At 57.5% G+C, this 14,123-nt stretch overlaps 1 protein-coding gene across 2 annotated transcripts in view; it reads right to left on the reverse strand.

The window, feature by feature from the left end:
• Positions 1–9,612: 9,612 nt before the first annotated feature.
• Mknk2 (MAPK interacting serine/threonine kinase 2) overlaps positions 9,613–14,123 on the reverse strand; it is a 12,537-nt gene continuing 8,026 nt past the window's right edge. For both annotated transcript variants that reach the window (XM_015503608.2, XM_015503607.2), the window contains exons 11-14: positions 13,846–14,040; positions 13,139–13,303; positions 12,172–12,215; positions 9,613–11,919 (exon numbers count right to left, since the gene is read on the reverse strand). In XM_015503608.2, the coding sequence (XP_015359094.1) occupies positions 11,676–11,919; positions 12,172–12,215; positions 13,139–13,303; positions 13,846–14,040 (648 nt within the window). In that variant the 3' untranslated portion in view covers positions 9,613–11,675. The remainder of the gene's footprint in view (positions 11,920–12,171; positions 12,216–13,138; positions 13,304–13,845; positions 14,041–14,123) is intronic.

The raw sequence follows: 14,123 nt of genomic DNA on the forward strand, positions 1-14,123 counted from the left end.
CGGGGCGTGGGCGGGAGCCAGGGTGCGAGGGACGGCTTAGGACTCTGGCTGGGAACCCAGAGGCTGTCTCCAGGTCTCACCCCAGACTCTGGATCCTGTCCCCAGAACCTAGATGGCCCCCGGACCAAGGATCAGAGCCAGGACCTAAGAGCTCAGACCCGGGACTCCACACCTTGCATCCCAGACTGGGCCCACAGGCCCCAGATCCTGGACCCTGGACCTTGGACATCAAGTCACAGACTTTCCAGATTTTCAGGGACATCAGACTGGAATCCTTGGGCCCAAATTCCAGACGTGGGATCCTAAACCCTGGGCCACCGTCCAAGATTCTGAACCCAGGACGTTCATATCTCAGACTCCAAATTCAAAATCCCACTTTGGAGACCCAGAGGCCAGTCCCTGAACCCGGCACCCTGACCCCAGACCCAAGTGGCCTGCCTGTGGTGTGGAAAGGACTCTGCTGCTCCAGGGGAAACTGAGGCCCAGGGAAGCCGACAGGGATGGGGGTGCTCTGTGCATGCTACAGATGGCTACACAGTGTCCCCCTCCAGCCACATCTAGGGCCCAGGGTAGATGAAGGTGGGACCCGTGAGCACTAACCACATCCACAGTTCAAGGTGCAGGCTTGGAGGGCACAGAAGGGGCTCCCAGAGCAAGCTGCTGGACCCCCAGGACTTTGCCCCACCCAGGAGGCACGTGAGTCAGCTGGAGCCCCACAGGTGCCCTGGGCAGCCTGAGGTGCCATGGGCAGAGGAGAAGGTCAGTGCTGTCCCATCCCCATAGGGGCTGGGGTGACCACCTCCTGTCCCTACCTGTGAGTGCCCCCTGACCACTTGGCACCTCATGAGTAGTGGGAGACCCCACCCTCAGGGTCTTGTCCTGCACACTCACATGGAGAAGGGAACTGACCATGACACACAGGGAGCCGCCAGCCCACATTCCACCCTGAGGTCCACCATGCTCCTGTGCAGGCCTCATCCAGTCCTTCACCTCCAAGCAGATCAGGACTGGGCTTCCCAGGGTGACCTCACTCCCAGCTCGGCTGCCCCACCTTGAGCTTCAGAGTAGCTTTTCTAGAGGTGCTGCAGTTTGCATTGCTAGGGAGGCACCTGGTCTGTAGTTTTTGAGTAGGGGGCGTGTTTTCATTCTGTACTGACCCCACAAATTCCACAGAGCTCCCCATCCCCCTCCTTCTCGGCCTGCTGGTGAAGGACCTGAAGCCCCACAGCTTGCACTTTCTCAGCTTCTTATTCTGTTTAGAATCCATTCTCCAAGTGTCCAGCAGGAGGTTTCTTGGAGCATCTGTTTGCAGTCCTCTAGGGGCCACTCTTGGGTTGTTTTTTGTTGCTGAGGGACTCACTAAATCACTAAGGCTGGCCTTGAACTTGCAATCCTCCTGCCTCAGCCTCCTGAGTTAATGGGGTTACAGAAGTGCACCATTGTGCCCAGCTATCAGGGATCTCTTGGATAGAAACCATCCCCCTGTGCTGGGGACAACCTCCATCTGCTTCCATAGAGGAAGCCCTGATCTGGCTCTGTCTTCCAGAACATTTTCCCATCATCCTCTGCAGCTGGGTTTTATGGAGTCCGGCCCACCACCTCACAACCTCTGGCTTAGGAACAGAAATTTACTTGAGGCCTGACCATAAACCTTTACAACCACAAACAAAGGCAGCCGCAGCCTGGAGACAAAATGATTTTAATTTGTTTCATTTTTAAATTAACTTATTTTTCTGTTGCAGGGACAGGATGTAGTGTAGGGCTTCCTGTCTGCTAGGCAAGCACTCCACCACTAACGCGCACCCCCAGCCCAAAGCCTATTTTATTTTTTCACTCTGAACCTATGAACAATAAAGGAGTAGTTGTGGAAACCCCGAAGGTCAGAAACACTGGTGGAGACACATGGATCACAGAGCCGGCAGCCCCGGTCATTTCCAAGTCCCTTTTGTACGCTCTGTGAGAATCCTAGCTGTTTTCCCAGGGGCCACGCCTGCGGTCCCAGCTGCTGGGGAAGATGAGGCGGGAGGCCCCAGGCCAGCCTGGGAAACTTGGCGACCCTCTGACTCAAAATCTAAAAGTGAAAAGGGTGTGTGTGTGTGTGTGTGTGTGTGTGTGTAGGTCAGTGGGAGAGCCCTTGGGGTCAAATCCCCAGGACCAGAAAGGAAGGAACCCACCGAGGGGTGGGAGGGAGGAGAGGGAAACCCTGGCTCCCAGACCCTCCCGGCCCTGTGCTGCCCCGGCCACCTCAGGCCCACTGCCTGTAGTTGTGAACACAGCTTCATGGACACTGCTGTGCCCATTCCTGTCCTCTGTGCCTCTTCTCCCCATGACCTGCAGAGGGGAGCTCGGGTAAGGCCAAACAGGTGCTCTGTGTGGCTTATTTTTTCTTTAGCTTTTTTTTTTTTTTGGTATTGGGGTTCAAACCAGGGGGTGTTCTACCTTTGAGCCAAATCCCCAGTTCTTTTTGATTTTTTGTTTTTGTTCTGTTTTGAGATAGGCTGTCACTAAGATGCCCAGGCTGGTCTCAAACATGCTGTTCCTGTCTCAGCCTCCACCCCAGGTTGCTGCCATACCATGCCCAGCGTCTGACTTTCTATAAAAAATGTCTGCCCCTCCTGCTCTGTTAATCTCTCCTTAAATTCTTAGCCTCTGACCCCAAATATAATTTTGTTTTTTTTATTATTTGTTGAGTCATGTAAGTTTATTTATTTGTTGATTTATTTTCTTTATTTTTTAATCTCAACACAGGGTCTGGCTAAGTTGCCCAGCTAACCTGAAATTGTGACCCTCTGGCCTGAGCTTCCTGAGTCTCTGGGGTTGCCCACGTGGGCCACGGAGCCGGGCCGGGTCTTTCTGAAGTGTTCAGTTATAACTTGTGTCATTTCTTCCTTCTTTTATCTTTCAACGTAAGGTGTAAGTCTGGGTCAGACTACCAATATCCAGAGTCAGAAATACCCCCTGGCTGGAGAGAAAGGGCTAAGACGCAGCAGCCCCCGGTGAGGGCGAGCAGCCCACGGGCTCACTGGCCAGTCCCGGGCAGGGTCAGGAGGATGAGGGCAGTCCTGGGGTGGCCTGGGGTTGGGGGCTCCTTGCCTTCCATGCCTGCAGGCTGCTCTAGCTCTGGGCCTTTGTTCTGAGAGCTGATAAATGTCCTGTGTCAAGCAGACCGGCACACATGCACGTGACTGCTGCGGCTGACCCTGGTGGCCACCTTCCAGTGCCTTCCGTTAGTGATCTTTGTCCCAACAGTGCCAGCGAAGGCCAGTGCTGTGTGGCTGACATTTATACAAGCAGCCGCCTGACAGTGTTTCTCTGGCCTAACGGCACAGGATGCACCAGAGAAAGATGAGGCTCTGCTGGGGCTGGGAGCCAGGAGCTGACTGGGAAGGGACGGGGAGTGTGTATGAGTTTCATGTGGCTGCTGTAACACACAAAGACAGGGGCTTAAAGCAACACACAGCTGCCCTTGCATAGTGTGGAGGCCAGAGGTCCAACATGGGCCTCCCTGGGCTAAATCTTGGTTCCTCCTGATGCCACAGGGCGGCCTCCTCCAGCTCCAGGGGCCCTGCAGCCCTTGGGTCCAGCCCCCTCCCCCAGCCCCAGGGCCAGCAGCACAATGCCTTTCAGGCTATTAGACTCTGACCCTCCTGCCTCCTCTCATGAGGACCCTGTGGTGACACAAGGCCCCAATGACCCAGAATGACTCCTCCATCTGAAAATTCCTAAATCAATCTGTTCTGCAAAGTCCCTTCTGCTGTGTAGGCCCTGAGCTCGGAGTTGGACACCTCGGGGGTGTTACTCTGTCCACCACAGGGAGACCGCGAGTTCTGTGTCCTGAGGGACCTTTCTGGGACACAGTTGTGTCTGCTTGGAAACTCAGCTGTGTTCACTGAAGATCTGTGCAAATCCTTGTCTGAAATTTTACTTTCAAANTCCCGGAGCCCAGGAGTTTAAGGGCCAGCCTCAGCGAGCTCTGGCCAGGGGAACCCTGCGGGGCTACCAGCAAGGCAGCACCGGCTCCTGGGGCCCTTGCCAAGCTGGGGTGGAGCCCGGGGCCCAGGCACGCTGGGCAAGCACCCACCTCTGAGCCGCACGCCAGCCCTGTTTACTTTTTATTGAGACAGGGTCCGGTTAAGTTGCCGGGGTTGGCCTTCAACTTGAGATCCTCCTGCCTCAGCCTCTCTCTCGTCGCTGGGGTGATGGGCATGGGCACTGCACCTGGCCTGCAGCAGATTTTCTTTTACTTTTCTCCCTGGGTGCTGGGAATGGAACCCACGCTGCACCACTGGCGTCATTGATTTTTAAAGGGTCATTTTGAGCGTCTCACCGGATCCTGGGACAACCCGGCCCGGCCGGTAGGCAGTGGCCTCTAGAGGGCGCACGTGCAAAGCCGCTCCCGGGAATTTGGATGCGGAGAGGCCACAGCACAGAACGGCACTCCCCCAGGGTGGGGCGTCATTTTTCTCCCTTCGGTCCTTCCCTGGCCTCCAGCTCAAGGACACTGGGACTGTCACATAGGAATAGCATTCACAACCAAAATGCCTGGCATTGAGGAGATAAAAAAATCAGAGGGTCAGCAAAAACTCAGCGGAGGCCACAAGAGATGTGGGGATGGGGTCGTGCCCAAAGGATGGCACTTCAGCCTGAGGGTTATTCGCCCCACAGAGGACTAACCCCCCCCCACCAGGCAGCACGGGGTTCCTCTGTCGTGGCCTCCGGTGCAGAGCAGAAGCTCTCCAGCCTCACCTTTCCTGGGGGCTCCCTTCCCGCCCTGATATTCAAGGCGCGACTCCGGAGGCTGAGGCAGGAGAGTCGCAAAATGGAGGCCAGCCTGGGCAATTTAAAATAAAAAGGTAAAAGGGCTGGGGTGTAGCTTAGTGGTAGAACCTGGGTTCAGTCCCCAGTTTAAGAGAAAAAACAACAGCAGCTGGGGACTTGAGTGTAGCTCAGCTCAGTGCCGACTCATTGCCGAGCGTGGCTTCCATCCCAGCACCGCAAAACAAAACGGGGAGAAACAGTCCAGCCAAAACATGTCCTCGACCCTCTCGGCCTTTGAATCCAGTTTCCCAGGTAGGAGACATTGAGAGGCGGCCCAATTAGCTACCCCAGTGCCCGCTGAAGGTGGGAGGTCTCTGAGGGAGGCCTGGTCATGGGAGAAGGGCACACGGACCCAACCCTGGGCACAGGGTCGTCTGCACCGGGCTGCTCCAGGCTCCTCAGCACCTGGCTGGCTCTCCCCAGAGCACCCAGTCCCAGAGGAAGGCGGAAGCCACAGTGTGTGCTAGGGCCTGGCTTCAGAGGTCACACGGCTACTCTCAAACGTCCCTTAGGTTACCCTTCCTGGCCCTGTGTGTTGTGGGTGATGACACCCTGATAGCAAGTGTCAGTCGGCCATCCCAGAACAGAGACTGGTGCCACCCCAGGGACCCCCGAGTTGGGACCCCACAACAGGACTTTGCTTTTTTTTTTTTTTAATATTTATTTTTTAGTTCTCGGCAGACACAACATCTTTGTATGTGGTGCTGAGGATCGAACCCGGGCCGCACGCATGCCAGGCCAGCACGCTACCGCTTGAGCCACATCCCCAGCCCAACAGGACTTTTCTTTAAATTAATTTTTTCACAATGGAGATTGAACCCAGGGGCAGTACCACTGGGCTACAGCCCACCCCCCGGCCCTTTCTATTTTTTATTTTGAGACAAGATCTCACTAAAGAGCCAAGGCTGGCCTTGAACTTGGGATGCTCCTGCCCCAGCCTCCTGCGTCTCTGGCCACTGTGCCCAGCATGGAGGGTTTTTAAGGCTGACTCTCCCCACCTCTGTTCCTGCTCTGCAGGACATCCACTCAGAGCACCTGTTGGGGCTGTTGCCACATCCTGGGAAAATTCCTTCTCTAGGTCAGAAAACAGTCCTGGGCCACCGTTGGCCAGCTGTCCAGCTGCCGCCCAGCTTGGTTGCTGTGGCCCCAGGGGGTTTCCCCCTTCAGGTTCCCATTGCCCCCAAGGCTGGCACCTACTTCACCTGGACTTGGGCACTCCTGGTGTCCCCGTGGGGGGAGTGTGTCACTGAGGCGTACAAACACCTCATGTGGCTTCCTGGCCCCAGCAGGGCCACCTGGAGGTGTGACCTTGGCCCTTCCAGCCTCCTCTGAGGGGTGGAGCTGCAGGTGCCCTGCAGGGGACTTTGGTGGCTTCTCCTGCTTCCCTTCCTCTTGTGAGTCCACCTGCCCTAAACAGGGTCTCCACACAGTGGACACGGGGCTGGGCCCTTCTCTGCGGTGGGTGTCCTGGGCCCCACAGAATGCTGGGTCCCCACCCTCTGCAGGCGGGACACCATAGTCCCCAGTCCTTGAACCACAGTGGTCCCTCAGCCCATCAGGGAGCTCTTACTGCCTGTGGGGTGCTCCGGGGGCTTTCCGGGCCCTGGATTTACCCCCTTCAGTACTGGGCTTGAACCCAGATGCCCTCTGCCACGGAGCTGGGCCTGGCCCCTGCTGCCTGGTCCTTTGCCCTCGGTGAGGATCTTGCACACACATTCGCTCACAGACACTGAGCGAGCCAGGAGGCCGCTCAGCTCTCCCCGGGCCAACCCCAGAGCCCCGGGGCTCCCTGGCCGGCTGCCCTGACTCTTGCCAGGCCTGGGCCTGAAGTGCACAGATGTGCATCTGTGCATGTGTGTGCAGGGGGCACGGCAGTGCCACATGCCAAGTCCCTGCCCTCCCAGGTGGCACCACGTCCTGCCCGCCCTGCCTGGCCATGCCGCTGACCGCTCCCTGCCCCCTGCCGTCTGCCAGGAACAGCTTGTCCAGCGAAGGAACTTGCTCTAGATTTTATTTTTGTGGTTTCTCCTCAGCCAGCCCAGCCCGCCCTCTTCCATGACTGGTTTTCCTGAGCAGTGGCAGGAAAATCCTGGAACTGGAAGAAGTGGAGCCTCTTCCAGGATGGGTGACCAGGGCCGCCCCGGTGTCCCGGGCCAGTCTCCACCTCCAGGTGCCGGTGTGCAGCCAGCACTTGCCTACTTGTCTCAGCCAGGTCAAGGGTGCGGGCCTGCTGCATCTCTTCCTGCCCAAATCCCCGTCGTGCTGCCTGACTGCTCTGGAAGACTGGGACATGCCAGAGTCAAGGCCAGGATCAGGGAAACTGGATGCTGCGTTCACAGAAACTCTGATCCTCACAAATTTTCTGCAAACCTAAAACTTTCTTTTTTTGACACTGGGGATTGACCCAGCAGCACTCGACCACTGAGCAACACCCCAGCCCTTTTTTAAAATTTTATTTAGAGACAGAATCTCACTGAGGTGCTTAGGGCTAAGCACTAAGTCACTAAGTTGTTGAGGCTGGCTTTGAACTTTGAGCTGCAGGGATTAAAGGCATGCGTCACCGTGTCCAGCCCTGTATTTTTTCTTTCAATTTTATTTTAAAAATAAAGCCTAGCTGGGCACAGTGGTGCACACCTGTCATCCCAGCAGCTCAGGAGGCTGAAGCAGGAGGATCGCAGATTTGAGACCAACCTCAGCAACTTAGCAAGGCCCTAAGCAACTTAGTGACATCTCAAAAAATAAAAAGGGGTGGGGATGTGACTCAGTGGTACAGTGACCCTGGGTCAGTCCTCAGTACTAATAGATGATAGATAAGAAAGAACCAGAACACAGAAAGGCCACACATGTCATCTCCGTTGACAGGAGATGTGGAGAACAAGCAAGTCCAGAGACAGGGCGTGGATCCTGGTGTGGGAATGGGGTGTACTGTAGGGATGTTGAGAATGTCTGGAATTAGAGGTGGTGTTTGTACAGCCCCGAAAATGTACTAAAAGATACTGGGGTACACACTTTGTTATTTATTTATTTTTTTTTTAGAAGTGTTTTTTTTTTTAAGAGAGAGGGAGGAGAGAGAGAGAGAGAGAGAGAATTTTAATATTTATTTTTTAGTTCTCGGCGGACACAACATCTTTGTTTGTATGTGGTGCTGAGGATCGAACCCGGGCCGCACGCATGCCAGGCGAGCGCGCTACCGCTTGAGCCACATCCCCAGCCCTGTTATTTTATTATTATTAATTTTTGTAGTGCTGGGGAATGAACCCAGGGGCCTTTACCACTGAGATATACCCCGCGGTCCTGCTGGAGACAAAGTCTTGCTAAATTAATTGCTGAGGCTGGCCTCAAACTTGTGATCTTCCTGCCTCAGCCTCCCAAATTGCTGGGATCACAGGCATGCGTGACCACGCCAGGCTTGAAGGGCACACTTTATTTTTAATTTTTTTCGTTACTTGGGATTGAACCCAGGACACTTTACCATTGAGTTACAGCCCAAGTCCTTTTTAATTTTTATTTTGAGACAGGGTCTCAATAAATTGCTTAGGGCCTCCCTAAGTTGCAGAGGCTGACCTTGAACTCGCACCCTCCTGTTCCAGCCTCCTGAGCCACTGGGAAGTGTGCACTTTCGATGAGTAAGTGTTATGTGTGAATTTTATCTCAATAAGGCCTAGCTGGGCGCGTGGTGCCGGGTTCATCCCAGCGGCTCAGGAGGCTGAGGCAAGAGAACGTCTGGGAAATTCAGCGAGAACCCGAGAGCCGGTCTCAAGATACGATATAAAGGTTGGGGCGCAGCTCAGGGGTAGGGCGGCTCTGGTTCAGTCCCCAGCACCGCAAACATTAAGAAAATGAAAACCTGCAGGGGCTCCCCACTGTCCTCGGGGCTCAGCCTCCCCAACGCCTGGGCACACCGCCACTGCTCTCCCCCTGCGGGTCTGCAGGCGCCAGTTTCTTCCTCTTTTCACGCCTCTAGCACCCCTGCTGCTGGGAGCGCAGGACCCCTAGCCAGCACCCCACCGGCTCTGGCCCCTTCCTGACATAACCACGCCTACCAGATAAGCCACACCTCCCTATCCCGCCACGCCCCCAGGCCCTTCGGTGATGACGTCACCAACTGGCCTGGCCTTGCTGGGCTTTGTGGGGCCCGCACGTGACCACACCTGGCCACTCTCAGACCCCTGACTGCATGGGTCCGCAAGCAAGGCACGCAACGGTCTGGGTGGAGCTGGACTCTACCACTGGGCTTCACTGTCTGCCCTGTGCTCCCTCCTCCAGGAGCCCTCCCTGACTTCTGCACCCCCCTAAGACCTGCAGCCAGCCCTGGTCAGTCCAGCTCACCTCCTCTGGCCCTGATCTCGGTACAGAGGCTGCATACAGCAAGAATTCGATTACAGCTAAGGGGCTGGACTTCAGAGGAGGGCACTGGCCACACTGGGAGGGTTTGAATCCCTGATGCTGTTAGATCATGTGCAGAGGTAGCTGCCATGGTCCACCTGTGCGAGGAGGACACCATGTGCTGTCCCCTCCTACACCTGAGTGTGCTCAGAGGTTCTGAGGCAGGTCACCTGCAAGGGCTTCAGCTGCCATGTTACGAAGTACCCCAAGGCACGCGGGGAGGCCACCGTCACCGCGTGGGCGACTCAGGTCAGCTTTGGGGTGCCCAGTCCCTCCTTCCGGGGAAGGCTGGAAGAGCCTGGCCTGGCCTTTGTCGCACTGTCCTGGTGGAGAGGACGCGGCCTGCCTGCCGCCCCAGGTGCCACTCTCCTGCGCGGCCAGGGGCAGAGCGCTGGGTGCAGGCAGGGGCCATTTTTTACGGTTTTTATTAAATCCTTACAAAACAGAATACAAAATTCTGGCATTGACAGTTGGTGTAAAGGAAAACTTTCGAGCTCAATCGTTCACCTGGTACAATGGAGTTAAAGTGCTTGGATGTCTTTGCCCCACTTTCTCAGTTTCGAGTTCTTCCGCGTCTTGAGCCTCTGGACATGGTCAGCGGCCAGCCCCCTTCCCGGCGCCGGGAGCGGGTCAGGGGTGGCTCCTGACCGTCGCTCATTCACAGTAGCGGCTCTAACCAGTCCTCCGGTGGCGGCGTGGAGGCAACGGGGGAGAGGAAGTGACAGGCCCGCCTCTGGGGAGGTTCGACAGCTGCTGCTGGCCTTCCAAAGGAGGCGGCCAGGCAGAGTCCCCAGGGCAGGCAGCGCCGCCACCAGTGAGGATGGGGCGGGGCCGGGCGGCTCCCCACCCCTCCCGGCTCTTTGGAAAGGTCGGTCCACAGATACAGAAGGGCAGAGGATGGGGCAGGACGTCGCCCCCCGCAGGCCACCAGACTGTGACGCCGCCGGTAAGGGGCTGGGCAGTGTCTGAGCCCCCTCTGGCGAGGCCCCTCCGACATTCAAGTATTCTTCAACGGGGAAGCAAGTCAAATGATGGTTTAAAAAAACTAACTAAATGTGACAAACGATCCTGACCACGGATTCAGAGGCCAGGGGGCTTGCCCAGTCCCTGCCCCAAGACACCTGAGCAGGCCTGGACTGGCCAGGCAGTGGCCCAGCACCCCCGCTGCTGCCCCCCTGACCAGCAGGGCTGCACTGCACATAGAAAATGGGAACTGGTATTGCATAGAAGTTCACGGCCAAGGACCCAGCGGCAGACCCCCAGGCCCACAGCCGGCTGGCCAGGCGCAGTGGGTCGGAGCTGGCGGGGCACCCAGCGGCCCCTCCCCAGCCATTCCTGGTTTCCCCAAGGGAGGCCAAGCTGTGGCCGTTTTCCTGAAGGTGGGCACACACAAGTCGCTGCCCTTGGAGGTGGGGGATGGGAGGGATTTGGGGTACCCCTGGGTCTGGCCCCAGCTCTGGAGATGGGGGTGTGTGACAGAGCTTCCAAAGGCCAGACTCAGGGCCAATGTGGGGCAGGACATGGGCATAGTCAGACTGAGCCCTGAGAAGGGGCACTCAGGTGCCCTGGGGGTTAGGAGACACCTTGGGACCCCACATTGGCTGATGGGTGCCTGTCCTGCCCCTCACCCACCTTGGTGGAACCAGCTGGGGGCAGATTGTTGATCAGGCTCCAGCTTCAGTCCCAGGGGAGTGGGAGGGAGCAGTGGGTATGTCCCCGTGCCAGCTGCAGTTTAAGGTCAAGGTCAGAGACCAAGTCCAGCTGGCAGGGATCCATTCAGACAGCTTGGGAAGGAGCCCCGATTGTCAGCTCTCAAAGGACAGGGCGGGTGGGCAGGCGAGCTCGGGCCAGGGGATGGGGCTGGGGATCTAGTGCTGCCCCCTACTGGAACCCCAGCCCTCCTTCCACAGTGAGGCCCCTGCCCCCGCCCAGGCTGCCAGGGGGGTAAGCAATGAAGGGGCTTCTGCTTGTCACTGGGAGGGGGGCTGTCCCTGAAAATACTGAGGGTGGGGAGGGATGGGCGGGGCCCTGTGCATCCCCCCAGCACTCAGAGATGGCAGACTGGCTGGAAGCAGGCGATGAGGGAGGCAGCCGGGGGCACAGGCGCCTGGGTGGGGCACAGAGACCTTCACAGTACCGGTGAGCATCACGGGCAGGTGCAGGAGGGGCTCGCCCAGCCACACGCCCTCCACTCTCCTCCCCGGGGCACTTGCTTTGCTTTTAACACCGTCAAAAGGAAGGAAAAAACAAACAAAAACAAAACAGAAAAACAAAAAATGGGAGAGGAACGAGGGGAAGAAGGAAAAAAAACCAACAGCAAAAACCTTCTATAAAACACCCCCAGCTGGGCGAGCCCTGACACAGCCAGAGCAGAGGGAGGGCAGCCCCTGGGCCCTGACTGGCCACAGCGCCAAAGCCTTTTAGGTCTGATGGGAAGGGGGTGACCTATGTACAGAGAAGGGACTGGGGGGTCACACGTGGTCCCCCACAAGGACCACGGGGGCGGTGGACAGGCTGGCTCTCTGCCGCCGCTGGGCCAGCTTGGACTCAGAGGGCGGGGACAGCTGCAGGCAGCGTGAGGTAGGTCTGATGACAACAGGCGGGCCCTGCCCCGCGGCCTCTTCTTCAGCCTCATCCTCCTCTCGCTGAGCCAGCTGCCGGTTCATGGCGATGGCCTCGGCTGCGAAGGACGTGAGGTCTTTGGCACAGCTGTTCCTGTGGGACAGGGTAGGAGCCATCTACAAACACACATCCTTCCCTGTTTCCTCCAGTGACCCGGGGGCTGTGTTGACCCCCGCCCCACACCTTTGGGCCCCTCTGAGTGCAGGATCCCAAAGAGGACCTATGTGAAGTTAACTGGTACAGGGACATTCAAGTGCTTAGGTGTCCATTCCCGGCTCAAAGAAACTCTTCTGTTTTTAGCTGAATATTTAACCCCCCAAGCCCCCAACCCACTGGTGGCCTCACCTCTGCAGGACCATGGGCGTAGGCAGGGTGTTCTCTGGGGCACACTGCAATAAGACAGCAAACTCAGGGCTGGAAAGCAGACGGGACCAAACAAGACCCATCCCAAGGTCCCCAAGGGCTAATGGGGGTCCTGTCAAGGGAAGCTCCAGGTCCATGCTCCATCACCTGGACACTTCCTGAGACCAGGAACGCAGCTGGATGCCCAGTGCATCAGATACCCCTCCCCCTCCCATGCTCCCAGGAACCTGCAGCTCTGAGCCAGGGTGAGGGTGGGGATGAAGCAGAGATCCACCAGCAGGAGGGCCAGGGGCTCCAAATAAACACCCCTCCTGAAAGAGTCTCCAGCCCAAACCCACCCCTAGCCCCCCACTGCCTTCTCAGCTCACAGGTTTCTGGATGCTCCTGGAAGGGGTTTGGAGCTGCCCCTTGATTATGGAATTCCAAGGGACCCCAGTTTCTGGCACTCTGGTGGTCTTACTCTCTTGGGGTATTGCTCAGCCCTGATGACCTCTGACCTAGAGAAGTGCCTGGCCCTTCCCAGATTGAGGCCCATCCTAGAGTGGGCAAAGGGATGGGCCCTGGACTGTAAATGGCAGGTGGAGAGTCTACCTTGGCTGGGCTGGGCTCTCTCCTGAGGCTGCTGCCCACCTGTCCCTTGGCTGATCCCTGCTTGGTGTACAGTGGCACCCTGTGGCTCTTGAGCCTAGGGCCCACCAGGCCAGGAATCTCTGAGCAGCTGCTCCTGTGAGCCCCTTGCAGGGCTGCCAGGGAGGCAGTGGGATTTCAGCTAAACCCCGTGGCCTAGGACTGCAGTGTAGCCCAGGAGACACAGACCCACCCCTGCAGCTCAGGGTGGCCATGCTGAACCCTCTGGGTATCAGATACTTGTTGTGAGACTCCCCCTTATCCATTGGAGGAAGGTGCAGCTCAGGGAGCTGGGCGTCCCCTCCCAGGCCCTGGGGCTCACCCCTTGCACCCAGGGGTGCTGCAGGACTTGGGCAGCGCTCAGCCTCTGCTTGGCATCACGGACAAGCAACTTGGAGATGAGGTCTTTGGCGGCGAAGGAGATGTGGGCCCAGTCCTTGTCTGGGAATTCATACTTGCCCTCCTGGATGCTCTCAAACAGCATGTTCTACGGGAGGGGTATGATGATCAGCGGCAGCCCACAAGGACACCTGTCACCCCAGTGGGCAAAATGTGGATGCCAGAGACTGACAGCCCTACCAGGGTCCCCAGAACCCACTACAGGCGAGGGTGCTGGACCAGCCACCTGGCATGCAGGGTGGAGGACTGGAGAGGGCCAAGGCCCTAATTCCAGTGACACACTGGGGGCTCTGGGGCCAAAGTAAAGTGAGGGACAGATGCCTGGAGGGAACCTGAACACTGTCTAGGGTGAAGCTTGATTTACAAAAGGCAGTTCAGGGAGCCTGGCCCCGGGGACATAAGGTCATGAATAATGAACTTCATATCTTGGACAAAAGGCCCAACCACAGACCTGGCACCAATTCTCAAATCCTCAGCTCTGACCAGTATGTCTGTCTCCTCCCATGGGCTAGGGAACCCAGGACGCCTGACACTACCCTGCAGACCCAATCAGGGACAGATGCCTGGGGCACAAGGGTAGCCCCTAGGAAGGAAGGAGACATACAAGGGACATCCAGAGCAGGGGGATACCTGACAGGCAGGGCAGGCCTCCCCACGGTCCCAGCCACAGTCACTGCCACAGTGGCCCACGAATGGCGGGTAACCGCTAAGCAGGATGTAGAGGATGACACCCAGACTCCACAGGTCGCAGCGCTTGTCGTAGATGCTGGCCTCCTCACTGAAGGCCTCCACCACCTCTGGGGCCATGTACTCTGCGGAGCCGCACTGCCAAGCCAAGAGGGTGTGGTCAAAAGACCCCCCCCCCCAAAAAACCCAGCCAATCAGAAGCTGCTGCTGGAGCCTGCCCC

Source organism: Marmota marmota, unplaced genomic scaffold (genome assembly GCF_001458135.2).
Source record: "Marmota marmota marmota unplaced genomic scaffold, marMar, whole genome shotgun sequence".
In the NCBI taxonomy this organism is placed as follows: domain Eukaryota; kingdom Metazoa; phylum Chordata; class Mammalia; order Rodentia; family Sciuridae; genus Marmota; species Marmota marmota.